The sequence below is a fragment of the Prionailurus viverrinus genome, chromosome D2 (assembly GCF_022837055.1).
Source record: "Prionailurus viverrinus isolate Anna chromosome D2, UM_Priviv_1.0, whole genome shotgun sequence".
NCBI classification, from domain to species: domain Eukaryota; kingdom Metazoa; phylum Chordata; class Mammalia; order Carnivora; family Felidae; genus Prionailurus; species Prionailurus viverrinus.
Window position 1 is genome coordinate 11,877,292 of NC_062571.1, and position 18,071 is coordinate 11,895,362.

Here is an 18,071-nt window from a genome sequence, read left to right on the forward strand (position 1 = left end):
GGGCTGTTTCTGCTATGACGAAATCCTGAAGGTGGGTGTGGAGGGTACTAGACTGTTTATGTCCCAGTCTCCTGAGCAAGAGAAAATCACCACGGTTCTCCCTCTGCTCACTTAGAACACTCCATGTAGGGAACCACACGGCCAGTGCTGGGCTAGGCTCTGGGGGTTCGGAGCCCAGGCAGTGAGCCTTGGACCCCGCCCTCATGGAGCTTCACAGAATGCTCTCCCTGCAAAACACTGTCCCCCTGAGAGAGTCTGCTCGTCAACTCAAGCCAACCTTTACTGAGCACGTATCAGGAACCAAGCTCTAGTGAGACACACTAATACCAAGATGAACAAGGATTCCAACCTGCCCTTTAAGAATCACAGCCTAATGGGGACATAGATTATTCTGTCACCATGACAGCAGTGGGAAATACGCACGGTGCTACTGCAGGAAGGAAGAGGGGTCATGTAGCTTTGCAGCAGGGAGTGTTGAAAGCTTTCCTGAAGCCCATGGATGGAGTGGGGCGGGGGGGGGGGGGGGTCAGTTATGTCAGGGGGAGGAGACCACGTAAGAAGATACCTCCTACAGGGCATGCAGGAGATGATTATCGAAAGTGTGTAAGGAGCTTGGACATATCCTTGGTGAGGGGGACATATTGATCTGGGGAACAGGGCCAGGTGGGCATAAAGGTTCCGAGAGCTCATGGTAACAGCTGTTCGAGTCCAGGATACCCTCTTGGTGTTCTGAGTCCAGAGGAGAAATAAGAATCTTAGCCTGGGCAGGGGAGGAGAGAGGGACTGAGAGGTATTTAGTGGGTAAAATCATCAGGGTACGGCAACCAACTAGATGTGAAGGTTCAGAAAAAGAGAGGGCAGGGACAACGCCCAGGTTTGAAATGTGGGGGGCTGTGAGATGGAAGTCTCTCTGGACTTACGTTAAAAGATAGGTATTTTCTTACTTCTGCACTATCTATAACCCTCTTAATTTGTATTTTCCCCTTGGCATGAAAGCCCTTTTCTATATCAAAATACTATCTCCGTTCTTTCTTCTGCTCCAATCTAGTTTTTTGTTTCAAGTTTTTATTTAAATTCCAGTTAGTTAATATATAGTGTAATATTAGTTCGAGTAGAATTCAGTGATTCATCCCTTAAATATGACACCCAGTACTCATCCCAATAAGTGTCCTCCTTAATGTCCATCCCCCATTTGGCCCATCCCCCCACCCAAGGCCCCTCAGTTTATTCTGTGTAGTTAAGAGTGTCTTTTATGGTTTGCCTTTTTTGCCCCTATGTTCACTGGTTCCTTTCTTAAATTCCACATGAGTGAAATCATATGGTAATTCACCTTTCTCTGACTTATTTTGCTTAGCATAATACACTCTAGCTCCATCCATGTCGTTGCAAATGGCAAGATTTCATTATACACATCTTCTTTATCTACTCATCAGTCAATGGAAATCTGGGCTCTTTCCACAATTTGACTACTGTTAATAAGGCTGCATAAACGTCGGGGTGCATGTGTCCCTTTGAAATAATATTTTTGTATCCTTTGGGTAAACACCTAGTACTGCAATTGCTGGATCATAGGTAATCCTTTTTTTTAACTTTTTGCAGAACCTCCATACTGTTTTCCAGAGTGGCTGCACCAGTTTGCATTCTCACCAACAGTGCAAGAGGGTTCCCCTTTTTCCACATCCTTGCCAAACCTGTTGTTTCTTGTGTTGTTAATTTTAGCCATTCTGACAGGTGTGAGGTGGTATCTCATCATGGTTTTGATCTGTACTTTCCTGATGATGGGTGATGTTCAGCAACTTTTTATGTGTCTGTTAGCCATCTGTAGGTCTTCTTTGGAAAAATGTCTATGCATGTCTTCTACCCATTTCTTAGCTGGACTATTTGTTTTTTGGGTGTTGAGTTTCAGCAAGTGGTGCTGGGAAAACTGGAGAGCAACATGCAGAAGAATGAAACTGGATCACTTTCTCACACCATATGTAAAAATTAATCCAAAATGGATGAAAGACCTAAATGTGAGGCAGGAAACCATCAAAAGCCTAGAGGAGAACACAGCAGCAACCTCTTTGACCTCGGCCGGAGCAACTTCTTTAGTAAGAAGTATGTCTCCTGAGGTATGTGGGGGGAAAAAAAAAAAAAGCAAAACAAACTACTGGGACTTCATCAAAATAAAAAGCATCTGCACAGCAAAGGAAACAATCAACAAAACTAAAAGGCAGCCTATGGAATGGAAGAAGATATTTGCGAATGACATCTCTCATAAAGGGTTAGTATCTAAAATCTATAAACAACTTATCAAACTCAACACCCAATGTTCTTTAAATAACAGAGAGCCTCCTCACCTCCCATTCAATCATCAACCCAACACGGTCCCCCAATGGTCCCTGCAGCCCCTAAAATGCCACAGCTGTACCTGTGGCTCCTGGTCCTGGGGTCCAGCCCTATCTCGGGTTCCTCACATTCTCCACAAGCTGCCCGTCCACGATTGCAGCCTGAACTCCACCTCCATACCAAAGCCTCCCAATCCTAAGGCCAGTCTTCCTAAATTCCAAAGGCACGCATCCAAGTGCCTGTGTTCAATGTCAAATTTGTTTCCCCCGCCCTCCATCCTGTGCCACAGCAAATGATGCTGCCGTGCACTTGTTCACCAAAGCCCGCCATGGGAAGCTACGCTGGCCCTTGCCCCACGGCACCACTGCGTGCACATAAACCCCCTCTGCCCCTGCCTCTGCATGGCTGTTCACTCTGGCCGAAAGGTCCTTCCTTTCTGAAAAAACAGCTTTAACAAATACGCAGTATTATGTAAAAAGTCACCATTCCAGATATTTATTATTTTGTCTTTATTATTTTATAATACACTTAATACATGCATTAAATACATTTCACAAATATAAAACTGTTACATTATAAAGAATATCACAAACAGCCATCGACTACCATACAACCCAAGAACCAGAATCTGAGTAACAACCTGCATCCAGCGATGTGTCCCTCTGAGATCTGCTCGGCTTCCCTCTCTCAGGGTTAATTACTCTGCTGAATTTTGTTTTTTCTTCATTTACAACACAGTTTTACTGTTTACCTGTGCTTAGACAATACACTCTTTGGTTTTGCTTGGTTTTGAGCTCAATAAAAATAACATCATAGCATATATGGTCTCCTGGAGCTTGCTTTTTTTTTTTTTTTTTTTTTTTTTTTTTTGGTAATATTTCCTGAGATTCACTCTGATTGTCAGGTACAGCTGCAGTTCACCCGTTTTTACTACTGAACAATACCCTTTAGCGTGACTATACCTAGTTTACTTAACCATTCTCCTACAGACAGATGGACGTTTTGGTGTTTTTGGTTACTGACCACCACAAAGGTGTTACTATGAACACTCTTGCACACACCTCCTGGGACAGGTAAGAGTTTGTTGGATCTCCAAGGGGCAGCCCGAGCCATAAGCCAGATCCTAGGGCATGCAAGGGTTCAACTCTGGGAGGCAGAGGTGTTCACGCGCTCACACCATGCGAGCTCTCACAGAACTTCTCTGGCACCCGGTCCTGTCAAGCTCAAGTTCTGCAAATGTTATGGATGCAAAACAGGATCTTGCTGTGGTCTTAATTCGTATTTCCCTGAATACGTACTTCCTCTTCTGTGAAATGCCTTTTCCGTCTAATTTTCTGTTGGGTTTGTTTCTTAAATAGGCACCCTCCATATATTCTGTTTGCTAATCCTTTGTCAATTAATTGTATTATAAACACCTCTAGTCAGGACTTGTCTTTTCCCTACTTTAAGTGGTTTATCAGCTTAATGTAAGTCTTTATTTTAAAAAGTTGATACAATCATCTTCTCTTTTGTGATTAGTCCTTTATGTCTCAGGGGATTCTTTCCTGCCCTAAGGTTTGCTCGTGTAAACGCTATTTTTTTTTTTTTTTTTGTATTTAAGACCTTAATATATTTGGAATTGGTTGTTAGACAACACATGAGGCAGAAATCAAATTTCGCTCTTTCCATACGGTAGGCACAGCTCTGCGCCACAGATGGAGTCATCCTGCCCGTCTCTTATGCGCCCAGCCACCACCGCCTTGTCTCGAAGGTCAACACACAGAAGGGTTATTTTCCAGGCTCCGTATTTCACGGCACTGCTCAGCATGCCCATCTTGGCACCACATACCACAAAACTCACTACCTCGTAAACTCTGCTTCCCGTTTAGAAGCATCCAGTCATTCTGAGTGCTTTGCTTTTTCCACATAAATTTAAATATCTGCCTGTCCCATGTGACAAAACCACTACTGTAATTTCTGTTGGAAATGGCATTGAACCTATAGACCAGTATGGAGAGATGTGATACCTATACCGCATTAATATTCCTGTTCACAAACAAAGACGGCTCTTCACTTGTTCCTACCTTGCGTCTTCACCTTTATCCCACAGGTCCCAGATCAGGCCTTCGTCTAAGCATCGCCTTCCCGAGATATCTCTACCACCATCCCCACTAAAGTAGGCTCGGCGTCTTTTGTGTGCTAACTTTTCAGATACCTGCTACAGTCTAAGCCAAAGGCGATATGGGCTGACTGTGAGGGCTCTTGCTGGAGCGACAGCACTATTGTTCATGACTGAATCTCACCATTTGTGAGGAGGTGAGACACTCTGGGTCTGAGGTGTCTGTATGCCCTCCTGGAAGGGGCTGTGGGATGTATGCTGTGCTCCGCAGGACAAGCTTAGATGGAGATACTGAGTCCGTGAGGTCGTCCACTGAAACTATACCGGCGAAGAAGGTCGCTGATGACTGGCCCTTGAGGACACCAGGGTTTAAATGGGCAGAGGAAGAAAAACTAGGAAAATGGCTGAGAAGTGATCAGGGACACAGAAGGAGAATCAGAGAGTGGTGTCAAGGGGGGAAGCAGGGAAAGGAGGGTGTTGAAGGAAGTGGTCTGTATTGTTCAAGCCCACAGGGATGAGAATCACTGGGAAGGCCACTGGGTCTGACCCGAGAGGTCACTGATGCCAGGAGAGGCAGGTAAAAACCTAACCTCACTGGATTCAGGAGAGAAGCGGGGAGAAGGTGGGAGACACCATATGTCGAACGCATACCAGAGAGAACCAGAAAGAAGGCAGACTACTCTCTATGTGAAGTCAACCATAAATGTAGACAGGATGTCGGAGAATATCTCAAAGGAGGAAGTGGGGTTTCATAAACCTGCTCTCAACCACCACCTGACAAACCAGACTCCTCAGTGCAGCAGAGAGAGGGGAAGATTCCAAGCAAGGGCCTCTTTAGAGGGAAAAATAAGGTGGGATCCTCAGTGAAATGACAACGCCCACAGATGGTGACAAGAGGTTCTGGACATGCAGGCACCGACACGGAAAAGACCCTGCATTCAGAACGGCCACCTCCCTGCCTTCGAAGTCGCCTGACATTTATGAAGGGAGGGGTTTTCAACTTGTAGCTTATATTCTTTCACGAACCTACAGGCACTCGAACTCGCACCAATTGTTTCTGTCTCTAGGAAAAAAGGCATCCGTCATGGGATTATATAAACAGTACATTTAAGGAAGCCATTCTAAGGGCAGTCGGTTAAGCGTCTTTCAGCTTGGGTCATGCTCTCGGCCTTCCTCGCTCACACTCACTCACCCTCTCTCTCTCGAAATAAATAAATAAACTTAACAGCAACAACAACAACAAAAAAGGAAGCCATTCTACCACATAACTAGCTGAGGGAAGAGATGGCAAATATTGAATGAAATCAGGAGACTTAACAACTGTAACTCTGACAAAATACACTCAACTACCCGGAGGAGGTCTTGTTTCTCACAGAAGAATGTACCAAGAATGACACACCTGCTATGGAACCGAAAGTAAGTCCTCCAGCTAAGTGCCTGGGGAAACTGAGTCCCATGCTCACTCAAGAGACCAAGTGCACGTAAAGTCCATGGCTGTTTTTGCCTCGTGGGCCCGGGACGGCTGACACGGGGGCGGCTCTGTGCGTCCGCGTGTGCACGCTGCACACGCATGGGGGTCTCGTTTCCTACGGTTCCCCCTTCACCTCCAAGGTCCTTGAATGCACTTCTGACGGAGCTGCTTTGGGAAGCGGGGCCGGCTCACCCCCCGAGAGCAAGGGAGGTGGCCGTCACACAGAAAATGGGTACCAAGGTTCACAGGACCCGGGAGGCAGGCTCTCTGTCCCAGCCGCAGTGTAAATGGGGTTCTAATCCCAGAAAGGGCCTCTCGTGCAGTCAGCACCGCCATCACCACCCGCACTCCCCAGTGTCTTTCCACCTCCGTCAGTCTGCCACCCTTTCCAGGAAGACTCACTGCGTGCCGAGCTCGGGGCACTACCCCCTGAACCCTACAGAGGCTACCGTTCAGCAAGCAGCCCTGGGGGGCCAGGTCTACACTGCAGGAACCTGCAGCTGGGTTAGTGCAGACAGACTGAGAGGGATCACAATGCTCTTCACCCATCCAACTCCACCCAGGACGCCTGGGCCAGGAAGCCTGCTCTGCTCCAGAAAACAGCTCTGAGATGTTAGGACCCTCAGCAGCCCCGCTCTCTCCCTATCTCCTCTTCCCCCTCGGGGCAAGGGAATGAGGAATTAGAAGACGGAAATGGTAGGAGAACCCACCATATTTGGCCACACAGGGGCAAACGGCTAGTCAACGGCCTCCTGCCAAGGGGACTCTGCACCCACGGTAATCACGACTTTCGAAGATGGGGTCTTCCTGATAGAGCACAGGGTCGCACTCCGTTCCCTGTCAGTTCATCGCTGCACCCTTCTAGATTAAAACACCCCACTTCACACAGCGTGATTTTGCCCCGGGGTCACATTCTTCTATACATTTCTCTATTCAGCTAAGCTTCAGGCTCTTTTCTAAGAAAGCAAGAGAAAGAAAAAAATAAGAGGCCTTCTCAACCCAAAGTAAAAATGAAACAAGCAAACTGCCTTGCTTTGAAATGCAAAAGACCTCTATCTCCAGCTTATCCTTGTCCCTGAAAGACCAGGGACACCGCCGCAGACACCGGCTTACTGCTCCTCAGTCAAGGTCTCCGGAAAAGACCCTGGTTTCCCAAGGACACAGGAAGGCCCTGATCCTCCACACGGTCCCACCAGTCAATCTTCCGAACCCTGAGGCAGAGCAAATGTCACAGGACAGAGACCTGAGACCCGCTTGTCTGTTGCTACTGTTGTTTTTAAAGGCACTCTAGATTGTATTTCCGTGAGGATCAAGTGCAAAAAAGGATTTTTAAATAGAAGTTACTCTGTATCGTATCCCAAGATGGGTCCCAGCCATTTCTCAACGTCAGCCACAGACATGTTCTTCCTCAAAGCATAATCCTCAATCTGCAAAAGATTAAAAGCAGCGTATCAAACCACAACAATAAGACCTTCTGAAGTGAAGTTTCCAGGGGATTTGCCAAGAAACATTAAATGCCTTCCATTTCTTGTCTTAATAGCAATCTCCGGAGTTCAACGGGGATGGAGATCTATCTGTTCACCGAGTCGCCTTATTCTCTGGGCAGAAAACAACATGCAGTGCGTATGTGGTGCTTGGAGGCTGGCTGGACTGTGGGTATGAGTGCTGGGCGTGGGGGTGTCTATGTGTAAGTGGGAGGGCGAGAATCGGGGTAATGGGCTGAAACAATTTAAGACGTTGACTGGAGTAAATTTCGTCACACTTTCTCCCCTTAGTATTCTCATTCCCACGTGAAATAAAACCAGTTCCACAGTTCCATTTAAAACAGGACCGGCATCTAGGGAAGCCGTACACAATGGAACAGCTAACTCACCTGGTCCTTGGAAATTTTCCCCACTGCAAAGTATTTGGACTTCAAATTGGAGAAGTAGAGGCCAGATACTGCTGAAGCAGGTGTCATCGCTAAAGATTCTGTTAACCTGATGCCTAGAGAGAGCAATGTGGGAAACACGGTCACTGCCTCAGTGCCCCGTGCAAGCTATCAGCCATTCTTGCTGAACACGTGAATGGAAGTGAGCTCATGCCTTCCAGGGGGACACATGACACAGCATGAAAGATGTGGCAATTCCTGCCAAGTGGATGTACCCCGCCCCCCTCAATCTTCCAGGATCGACTACAGAGGCCTCTGTCTGCTCCTCCACCTGGGCTCCCAGACGAGGAGCCCCAACCCCGCGAGGAAAGCTCCATCTGAACCCCAGGCTCCTGGACAGCCACACGCTGAGAATGAGCCCATGGCAGGACTCAGAAGAGACGCTTCCTAGGAGCTGGGAACTCCGGGGGAACACCAGGGCTGTCCACGTCCTCTAAGCCATGCATCTCACGGACGGGGAACAGAGCGGCAGAGGGGAAATGCTCTGCCAGAGATCAGCAGGTAGCTGATGGCAGGGAAGGACTCAAATCCATATGTTATGGCTCCGGGAGTCCATGCCATTCCTGCCAACCCACATCCAAATGCCTCCGTCCCTCACCTAAACCTACGTTCCTGTCACTTCATCGGCACTGATGGCATGCTTCTGATTACTGATTAATTGCACTGAAACTGTGAATTGTGTCAATAAAGAGTGAAAGCCAAGAGAGGAAAGAGCTGAGCGGCGGGTTGGGCCTATTGCAAGACCAGTGTCCAGAGACACAGTCTGTGAGCGATGGGAGGAGGAGGAGGAGGTGGTGTGGACTATGGTACTAAAGGTCACGAAGGTCGCTACTGGAGACAACAACAGTGACAGTCCTGTGACAGGAAACAGGGCAGGAGGGATGCAGGGGGAGTATGACGAGCTAAATTCTCTGTCCTCGGTGGAGAGAAAGCAACTGAAAGTGATCGACCTAAAGATGGGGGAGCGGGGCGCCTGGGCGGCTCAGTCGATTGAGTGTCTGATTTCAGCTCAGGTCATAATCTCGTAGTTCATGGGTTTGGGCCCCATGCTGGGCTCTGTGCTGACAGCCTGGAGCCTGCTGCTGATTCTGTGTCTCCTCTCTCTCTGTCCCTCCCCAACTTGTTCTCTCTCTCTCTGTCTTTCAAAAATAAATAAACATTAAAAAAAATGTTTAAAGACTGTGGCATAATGATATGGACGTAAAATACTATGACACACAGCTGGAAGTGAGAAAGGACGGGGTTCTGTGTTTCCAGATTTGTGCGTCACGGGGGTGACCGCACACCCGTGTCCTTGGCGGCAAGGGACGGCGCTCGCCAGCTCCAGGCACGTACCCGTGCAGCGCTCCACGTCGGCCAGTTTCCACATGGTGAGCTTCTCGGTGTGGTCGGGCTGGCTGGGGTAGCCAGGAGCCGGGCGGATGCCCTCGTAGCGCAGCCTGCGCAGGTCGGCGGCGTCCAGCTGCTCGTGGCTGTGGTAGGCCCACAGCTCCCGGCGGACCCTCTCGTGGAGCTCCTCCGCAAAGGCCTGCAGCCAGGGAGAGGCGTGCTTGGGCGGAGGCGGGGGACCCCCACGTCGGTGCCCCCCGGTGCCCCCCTCCCCCTCCTGCCACCCCCTGCACCGCCACCAGGACGGAGCAGGCAAGAGCAGACGGGCTGGGCTCTCGGCTCGCCTGTCGTTTCACTGGCTGCTCTGTGGCCGGCCTTGGCCTCAGCCTGGGCTCTGACGTATCATATTCAACGGTCCAAGGACTCCAGGCCCTTGAACTGAAACACTTCCCTGATGGTCTACAGCGGACAGGGGTCACGAGGAGAAGCCAGTTACTGCTTCCAGGTCCTCCGCTGTCAGCCTCGGGAAGAGGAGGGGACCTCTGCATGGCTCAGGTGACCCCACCACACACAGGAAGATGGGGAAGCCACAGAGGATGCCAACGTGACAGCGAGGGGCCCTGACACAGGAAGCGGTTCTGAATCTTTCAGGCTCCTCGGGAGAGACAAGAACCGCAGCAAAGAGGTCACAGGTCCGAGGACGGCTACAAACGACGGCACGGAACTGGGGCTCCCCACCCCACCCAGCGCTGTGGCGCTACCTCAGCCAGCCGGTCTCCCAGGGCCTTGACCATGATGCTGCTGTAGTCGTCACACTCCCGCTCATAGGCCCTGCTCAGCTCCTCCACCCCGAAGCAGGCAACGGCGAACAGGCCCAGGAAGTCGCGGACGCCCGAGTGCAGCGGCGCGATGAAGTCCGAGAGGCAGTAGTAGGGGTCTGTGCTGGCGGCGTCCTTCTCGGCCTGAAAAGCAACCAGTGGCCAGATGGGTGATTAGCACGGGACAGCAGTCTGGTCTCTGCAGATGGCCCTAAGCTTCAAACAGGGGTGTCTGTCTTGTTCACGGTTACACCCCCAGCACTGAGAAGAGGGCATGATACAAAGTGAGTATTCGACAAATAGTTGTTGAATAAACAAATGAAATTAGATTTTGAAAAAGCACAAGACAGGACATGACATGCGGTCAAGAAACCACTGAATCTGCTCACTCACACGTGGACCAAACATTTCCCGAATGCCTCCAGGCACCGTGCTAGAAACTGGAACCTCAAGCATTCATATCAGAAAAAATTTCCCCACAAGTGTTTCCAATTCCAGATCAACACTAGACCCTGAAGCGGCATCCAAAAGGGACCCACCAAATGCACAAGCCTCTACTTCACGTTGACGGACGCAGCTCGACAAGCTCCCGGCCACCAGCCAAGGGCCACGTACCGCCCACCGTGGCAGTGGCTCAGGAGACGGCCGAGGACGCACCTGGGCCAGCCTGGAACCAAACTGAGCACTGAGCCGGACCGGCTTCTGAGAGTCTCGCCTCTCACCCCACTGACAAATCAGGTCTCAAACACATTTCACAATCCACAAATACTTACGGAGAAGGTAAACAATGAAACTGCTATTTACTGAGTGCTCACTACACTCCTGGCTGGTGCTTTACAGGAATTCACTGATTTAAGGCTGTCAACAACCGTGTGAAGGAAATACGTGATGCCACCAGCTCCATTTCACAGCCAGGAAGCTGAGGCAGACAGAGCGTGACCGGTAGCCCAGGGTCAGATGGCGGCAGGTGCGGGGTCCGGCACCGCACTGTATACCCCTGACTGCCGTAGGGCACAGGACCAGTCAGGGACTCGGTGGGCGGCACCAGAAGCTACAGGGCTCACTTGCTTGCTGGCCCTGGAAACAAGCACAGCTTCACCGACGCTGGGCAGGAAGTGGTTAAACGGTTGCCGGCCAGAAGGTGTTTGATAACAGCCTGTGGAAATGTCACCAAGCTCTGGGACGGGGACGGCTATGCGGGGAGAAGCGGCTTTCCAGCTGTACATTCTCTGCTAACAAAAGCCAGAGGGAGACACAAAGCTTCCCGGCCCCACAAGGGGAGACAGGTCATAGAGCCCCACAGCACTTAAGAAGAGACAGCCACCAGAGCCACTGAGACAGAAGACTCCCAGAGCAGCCAGAATCTTCTGGAGCACTGCAAGAAAGAGCTATCGGAATGGGTACTAAATGCACATTGAGAAGTCATTACACTAAACGCCCTGACACATCCTGCCTGGTTAGGACATGAATGGTTGGACGTAACAAGAGATCAGAGGACGCAGGACCTGAAGGATGAGAAACTGGGCGGAGGCCTTCGAGCCGAATCACACCCGAGAAAGCCAAGCGACCAGCTCCCTAGCGAGCAGGGGCGGGAACGTGGAGCCTGCTGCCTTGTGGCCTATGGTGTTGGCACCCCGTGCACACAGGAATGGTACAGCTGCCTTTGGTGATCCTATCGTGGCATCATTTCACGTCCCGAGTTTAAGAAGCCCTTCAGATGCGGTGACCGTTAAAACACTATCGTTATGAAACACATTGCGGTGATGATTAAAAGCAGTAACACTGCTCTGCTTCTGAACGACCCGAAACGGTAGTGACACAGGGTAATTCACCGCAACCCTTTGTTAACGACCCTGGTGCATCCTGGTTCCAATTCTGGATGGGGACAACTGTATTTTGTAGCAGCTATGGGACACGCACAGGACATCTGTACTGTCACAGGGTGAGCATGAGAAGTGGCAGTGCCGAGGGAAGCCAGTGCGCACAGGCCGGGTTCACGCTCTGGATGCTACGCACTTAGCTCCATCCCATCGGCCTCCGTTCCTGCCCCTGCAGGATGGAGATGTGGACTGCCCGCAGCAAGGCGGGTGCGGGGGGACACGGACTGCCCACAGGAAGGCAGGGGGGGATGCGGACTGCCCACAGCAAGGCAGGTGGGGGGCACGTGAACTGTCCACAGCAAGGCACTTGGGGGCGGGGGGGGGACACAAACTGCTCACAGCAGGGCAGGAAGGGGGACGCAGACTGCCCACGGCAAGGCAGGGGGAGGACGCGGACTGCCCACAGCAGGGCAGAGGGGGGATGCGGACTGCCCGCAGCATGGCAGGTGGGGGGGTGACACGAACTGCCCACAGCAGGGCAGGCAGGGGTCGCGGACTGCCCGCAGCAAGGCGGGGGGGCAGGGGGGGATGCGGACTGCCCACAGCAAGACCATGTGGATGTGAAACACGATGGGCCGTCCAGCACCTCTAGAGCACCTGGCACCGCCCAGACATGCAGCAAATGTTTGTCCCCACCCGTCTTCCCCTTCAGAAAGGGAGCCCCCAGCCTGTTTTAAATAACACGCATGCCTGCAAACCCAGGTTTTGGAACAAGATGTGTGTCTGTGTGTGATGACCGAGGCAACGGCTGTGTTTCTCACCCATGAGTCCCACCGGTGCCCGAGGGGCCAGCCTCTCCACCCACACTGGCTGCTTCTCTCCATCATCCTCACAAACGCCTTGGCCTCGGGCCTGTGCATGGTCATTTGGGGGGGAGCTGGGGCAGCCCTGTCATTTGCACAAAGCTCAGACTTATTTAATTCTTATTTACACTTTTTCAGTGCTTCCACCAAAGCAGCAGCAGCGGGGTGGTCAGTGCGGCTCTGTACCTGCTGCCTGAGCCCGTGGAAGGTGGCGATGGGCTCTGCAGCCTGGGGCTCCACACCCTCCGCGTACAGGTGGATGTCATCTCCCACGCTCTGCGCTGGCCAGAACCCAACCACGCCCCTGGCTCGGAGCTTCTTTTGACCAATCAGCGCCGTCAGCATGGTTTGGGCATCATCATAGACTTTTCTGGCCTCTTCACCTATTAGGAAAACACCGTTAAGAATTCACCTAAAAGTGCCAATGATCGTCAGCGAAAACCACTTCTTTCTAAAGCCACCACCCCTCCTGAGCCATCGTCTCTGGTCACCCTCCTTTCCCCTCAAATACTGCACTGCTGCCTGTGAGGATCAAGACTTAAGGGGAGCAGCGGGGGGCTGGTGGCTCCTGCTGACCACATGCCCCGCCTGTCTCCCCAGCACAAACCACTGACATGCCTCCAGGCGGCAAGAGGCAGAGAGCCTAACGTGTGGCTCCCAGCACAGTCGCCAGACAGGGCAGCCCAGACCCTTCCTCGCCGACCTTGCTCGTGTGCCCATCACCCCACCGACCTCCCAGGGGCCTCTGGGGATGTGGGACAGGTTGCAGAGGCAAGTGTGGCCCAGGCCCTCTTAAGTGGCTTCAGCACCACACACAGGCAGCCCCAGCTCAGGGGCCTCCCACAGGTTGTCCCCCGTACAGTGGGGACTGCCCTGACCCCACACTTCCAGGAGGCCACCTGCCACCTTGCTCTCATCGGGCTCTTTCCTGATCCTTTGACTGGCTTGGCACCGTGAACCCAGGCCTTTGGGGGCAGGTTCTAGGGGTGGGGCTACAACTCCACTCACCCCCACTTCTCTTGCTGATCGCCCAAATCCCCTCCCCTGACCAGTGCTCCAGGCGCAAGGGACTCCTGGCATTTCCCCAAATGGGCACCTGTGACTGTGCCTTTCCGTCCTGTCTCCTCTGCCTGGGACGTCCTCTTCTCCGGTGCTGTCTCACATCCCCAGTCCCAGCCTCAGTAACTCCCATGTGCTCTTCCAAAAGCAGTTCAAACACCACCTCCCCCAGGAAGCTTCCCCTGACCTTTCAGTCTGAGGTCTGTCTCATCTTGGGTCCACAGAAGCCCTGGGCTCAGCCCCACGGCAGGAGCTCGGCATGCCATGTGAGAACCGCCCATCGCCGTCGGCTATGCCAGCTACTGGCCACATCCCAGAAGGCAGGGGTGTGTTTATTCCCGGGGCCCAACAAAGAGCCTGGCTTATTAAAGAAGAGATCAATGAAATGCCAACTACAGTCCATAAAGACCCATCTAGCAGCTTCAAGCCACCGAAGAGGTAAACAACACCCCACACGTTAGACCACAACGAGAAACCATCTCCCACAGCATCTGAACTCTCGGCTCTCCACCTGTTCTCCCCTTCAAAGTCCCAACACTGTGTCTGGAGTATCAGTGCAGAAAGGAAGGGTCTGCTGAACGAACCTACAGTTTTGTCCTTAAATATCTTGGGAAAGTTCCGATTCGGGTACTTGCCACGGAGCTGCCAGACATCAAAGAAAGGCTTCCAGTCGATGTAGGCCACCAGCTTCCACAGATCGTAGTCTTCAAAGACCCGAGTCCCAAGAAACGTGGGCTTCACTGTAAAAGTGAAGTAGTGATGTCACACGGATGCCGCAGCCTGCGGCTAAGCGCCTAACGTGCACGGCAGGGGTCTGTGCCATGCCTCCTGGGCCAGCTCTGTACTGCTCCGGGGGCCCCACGCTCTCTCTCCCCGCAGTCACCCACAGGAGCTGCTTTACAAGGAGGGGAACTGTAAATTTTGCAGTAAATCTTAAATAAAACTACCCTTCCCAGACAGCTGTCTACACCAGCCCTTAAAAATTCTTCCCTCTGCCCTTTGGTCAAAGAGAAAAGACTTGGGTTTCTCTTCACTTGTACAGATGGAGACAATACTAAAGTAAATGCCACTGTAGAAAGACACATAAGGTAAACCACTTACCAGAGGTGTGAAAATAAGAATCAGCAATCTCTACTTCCCACTGATACATATGTATATGGGCAAAGTATAAGGACATGCACAGAAACAAGGCATCAAATTCAGGATTGTACAGGGGAGGGAGGGGCACACAAGCAGCTTCAACCACTTATGTACTGGTTTTTTTAATGTTTATTTTTTATTTTTTATTTATTTTTTTTATTTTTTAATTTTTTTTTCAGCGTTTATTTATTTTTGGGACAGAGAGAGACAGAGCATGAATGGGGGACAGGCAGAGAGAGAAGGAGACACAGAATCGGAAGCAGGCTCCAGGCTCTGAGCCATCAGCCCAGAGCCTGATGCGGGGCTCGAACTCACGGACCGCGAGATCGTGACTGGCCGAAGTCGGACGCTTAACCGACTGCGCCACCCAGGCGCCCCTTTAATGTTCATTTTTGAGAAATAGAGAGAGCACACGAGCAAGGGAGAGGCAGAGAGGGAGACAGAGGATCAAAGCAGGCTCCACACGGTCAGTGCAGAGCCCCACATGGGGCTCGAACCCATGAACCGTGAAACCATGACCTGAGCTGAAATCAAGAGTTGACGCTTAACCAACTGAGCCGCCCAGGCGCCCCGGCATTGCTTTGTTTTTAAAATGGGCACCAGGTTATTTCTGAGGTGGCTGGCGGTATTCATGGATGTTCGACATATTGTGCTTCACACCCCGTGAGTGTAAAACAGGACCCGAGTTAAATAATGACGAGGAATGAAGAAGAGCAGCACGCCGGCACCCTGCCTGCAGCGGGGTCAGCGGGGTCGGGCCGGAGTCGGAAGTGATGCCCACACACGAGCTTCCTGGCCCTCAGTTTCCTGGTCTGTAAATCGGGTCAGAGAACTTACACCATCCTGCCCATCTCAGGTGCTTGGGACCGAAGTCCCAAGAGCACTTTTGTCTGGTCAGATAGTAAGAGGCGGACGTGAGGCAGGAGTACAGGAAAAGCGCGAGCTGCTGCTTAGTCTTGCCTGGAAATCGCTATCTTTTCACACATGTTCGCAGTAGCTCTTTCTCATTTGTTCCTGGTCGTGTTTTTACTATTGAGAATAATCACTTCTTCATCATATTCCAGTATGTTGCTTCATTTGACAGATAAAAGAAACTACAGATTTCCTCCTAATGAATGTCTCCTCTTGCCTAGAAAGGCAGGGAGAAATGCCCTGTCACAGTCACTGAGGGATGTCAGTCTTGAATTTTACCGCCAACGACCTTGACAGAACCCTTCTGTCTCCCTTTCCTGACTTCCTGCAACTAGTCTAAGACTGGGGTGTCCTCAAAAACACTTCTGAGGGCTGTACGTCAGCGCCTTGATCTTCTCAAGCAGCAGGTCCAGAGCCTCACAGAGGCCCCGCACTGGGGACAAGTGGCCATTCGACTGCTGCCTGGCACCGTGGGCCTTCAGAGGAATGTCCCCACTGAACTGTGTCTGGATGTTTGACTTGGTTAAAATGGACTTCCCTTATGAGACTTTTCTAATTTCACAGTGAAAGGTAAAGAGAAAATAATAGACTAGTTATTTACACTTTTCGAAGGTTTATCTTTTCTTATCCTTACAACCTTTCACAGGGTGACTCCTTCTTACACATCAGAAGAGGTCGAACATGGATGCAGGATGCTCAAGGTCAGTGATTTGCAGCCGGGAGGCAAACTGGGGTGAGAACCAGGCCTCCTGACTCCTGACGTGGCATTCCTCCTACTAAACCACAGAGGGCTCAGCAGGACTGAAATCAGAACCGAGCTCACCTACATTTCCAATTTAATGCTCTCAAGTCAGCCAAGGAGGCGCGGAACACAGATGTTGTGAGCAAGGAGAGCGGATCTGAGGTATTACCTTGGAGATACAGATTCAATGAATACAACCCCTGTTCACCCTGTCTGGGCTGTGCGTGTGTATCTCATGCCTCTCTGAGCGTGTCAAACATCCTCCATATTTTACTCCCTCGTGAACACCTCTATCAGGCAAGAGAGCTGGCTAGAAATAAGGGGAAAAAAAAAAAAAACAAATAAAAGAAACAGAAAGAGGGAAGCATTCAGAGAGGGAATGGGAGAGAGCAAACAAGAAACAGGAGCTCCAGCTTTGCCGGAATGTTCTAAAGGTCTGTTCAGTGTGAGGGCATCTTCAATCTCAGAACTACACATCGGCCCTGGGGCCTGGCCTGTGACCCAGGCCGCTCAGTGACTATACCACCCAGAACCTGCGTCAGGCTTGGGGGGCGGGGAGGGGGGGTGGAAATTGAGCACAGCACAGAGGAGGGAGTGTGGGTTAGAAGGGGCAGACCAGGGATAGAACCCAATAACCTTTCAGGCTCTTACCCGAAATTCGGGGTTTTCACATTTAAGCGGGGATAACAGCACATTCACTACGGGGTTGTGTCAAGCACTCAGACACTCCAAGCGGTCTCAGGACATAGTTTGGTCCTCCATAAATGGTACCTGTTTCCTTTCATTTTCAATCATCAATGTCCTTCATCACCATTATTAGACACGATAAAGCATCTCCAGCTGCCTGATTCCCAGACAGCTGAATGCAAACGTCTCTCCAGTCACATTATCACCCACAGCCTTTCTCCACCTGACAGTCAAACAGACCTGGAGGAGCTTCCGACAGCCAGTCCATATGGAAACCGTTTTTTCTAGCCTGACTTAAGGTTAAGTATCTTCTCTCCTATGAAAAAAGAGAAGTTATTTAGTCAGAGACTCTTAGTTTTTCAGCTGCTACTATGAAAGTAGGTCTGAAAAGCTAGTACATGAGTTTTATTTAAAAAAGGAAAAGGGAAAAAAAAAAACCCACAAATGCTTTCATTAATGAAAATTCATATCCTGAAAAGTTCTTCCTTTTCCACCCAATGTGAGGGCTTCACATCAGCACCAGAACAATGGAGAGTAAAGATTCAATAAATATCCATTAAATATTGATAGGTGGATACAAAGCTGACCCGTGCCCTTCTCAGAGCGGTGTCCTGCCGGTGCTTCTAGAATACCTGAGGCCAGGCTTATCTGGCCTGCCGTTGACCGCCCCCTGGACCAGAGGGCAAAACTAAGAAATTTTCAACTGTGAGCAAACCTAAGAGGCGGAACGCCAGCCACAGTATCTTGGGCTGGTCACCATCTCACAAACACCTCTTTTCTTCCTGCTGTTTGTTGTCTCGTTTCGCTTGCCTCGCCACCCCCCAAATGCACCCCTCTACGCACAAGGCCCAACAGGCAGATGAACCGGGAAGAA

General features: G+C 51.0%; 1 protein-coding gene across 5 annotated transcripts in view; it reads right to left on the reverse strand.

Annotated features, from left to right (window-relative positions):
- The window catches only part of MTR (5-methyltetrahydrofolate-homocysteine methyltransferase), a 132,807-nt gene that overhangs the window by 22,549 nt on the left and 92,187 nt on the right, over positions 1-18,071 (reverse strand). For 3 of the 5 annotated variants that reach the window (XM_047824844.1, XM_047824843.1, XM_047824846.1), the window contains exons 27-33: positions 17,438-17,513; positions 14,301-14,456; positions 12,844-13,040; positions 9,918-10,118; positions 9,163-9,355; positions 7,771-7,883; positions 7,242-7,324 (exon numbers count right to left, since the gene is read on the reverse strand). In XM_047824844.1, coding sequence (XP_047680800.1) covers positions 7,242-7,324; positions 7,771-7,883; positions 9,163-9,355; positions 9,918-10,118; positions 12,844-13,040; positions 14,301-14,456; positions 17,438-17,513 — 1,019 coding nt within the window. Of the gene's footprint in view, positions 1-2,820; positions 7,325-7,770; positions 7,884-9,162; positions 9,356-9,917; positions 10,119-12,843; positions 13,041-14,300; positions 14,457-17,437; positions 17,514-18,071 lie in introns of those variants that run through there. The other 2 variants (XM_047824845.1, XM_047824847.1) reach the window with 2 other exon arrangements.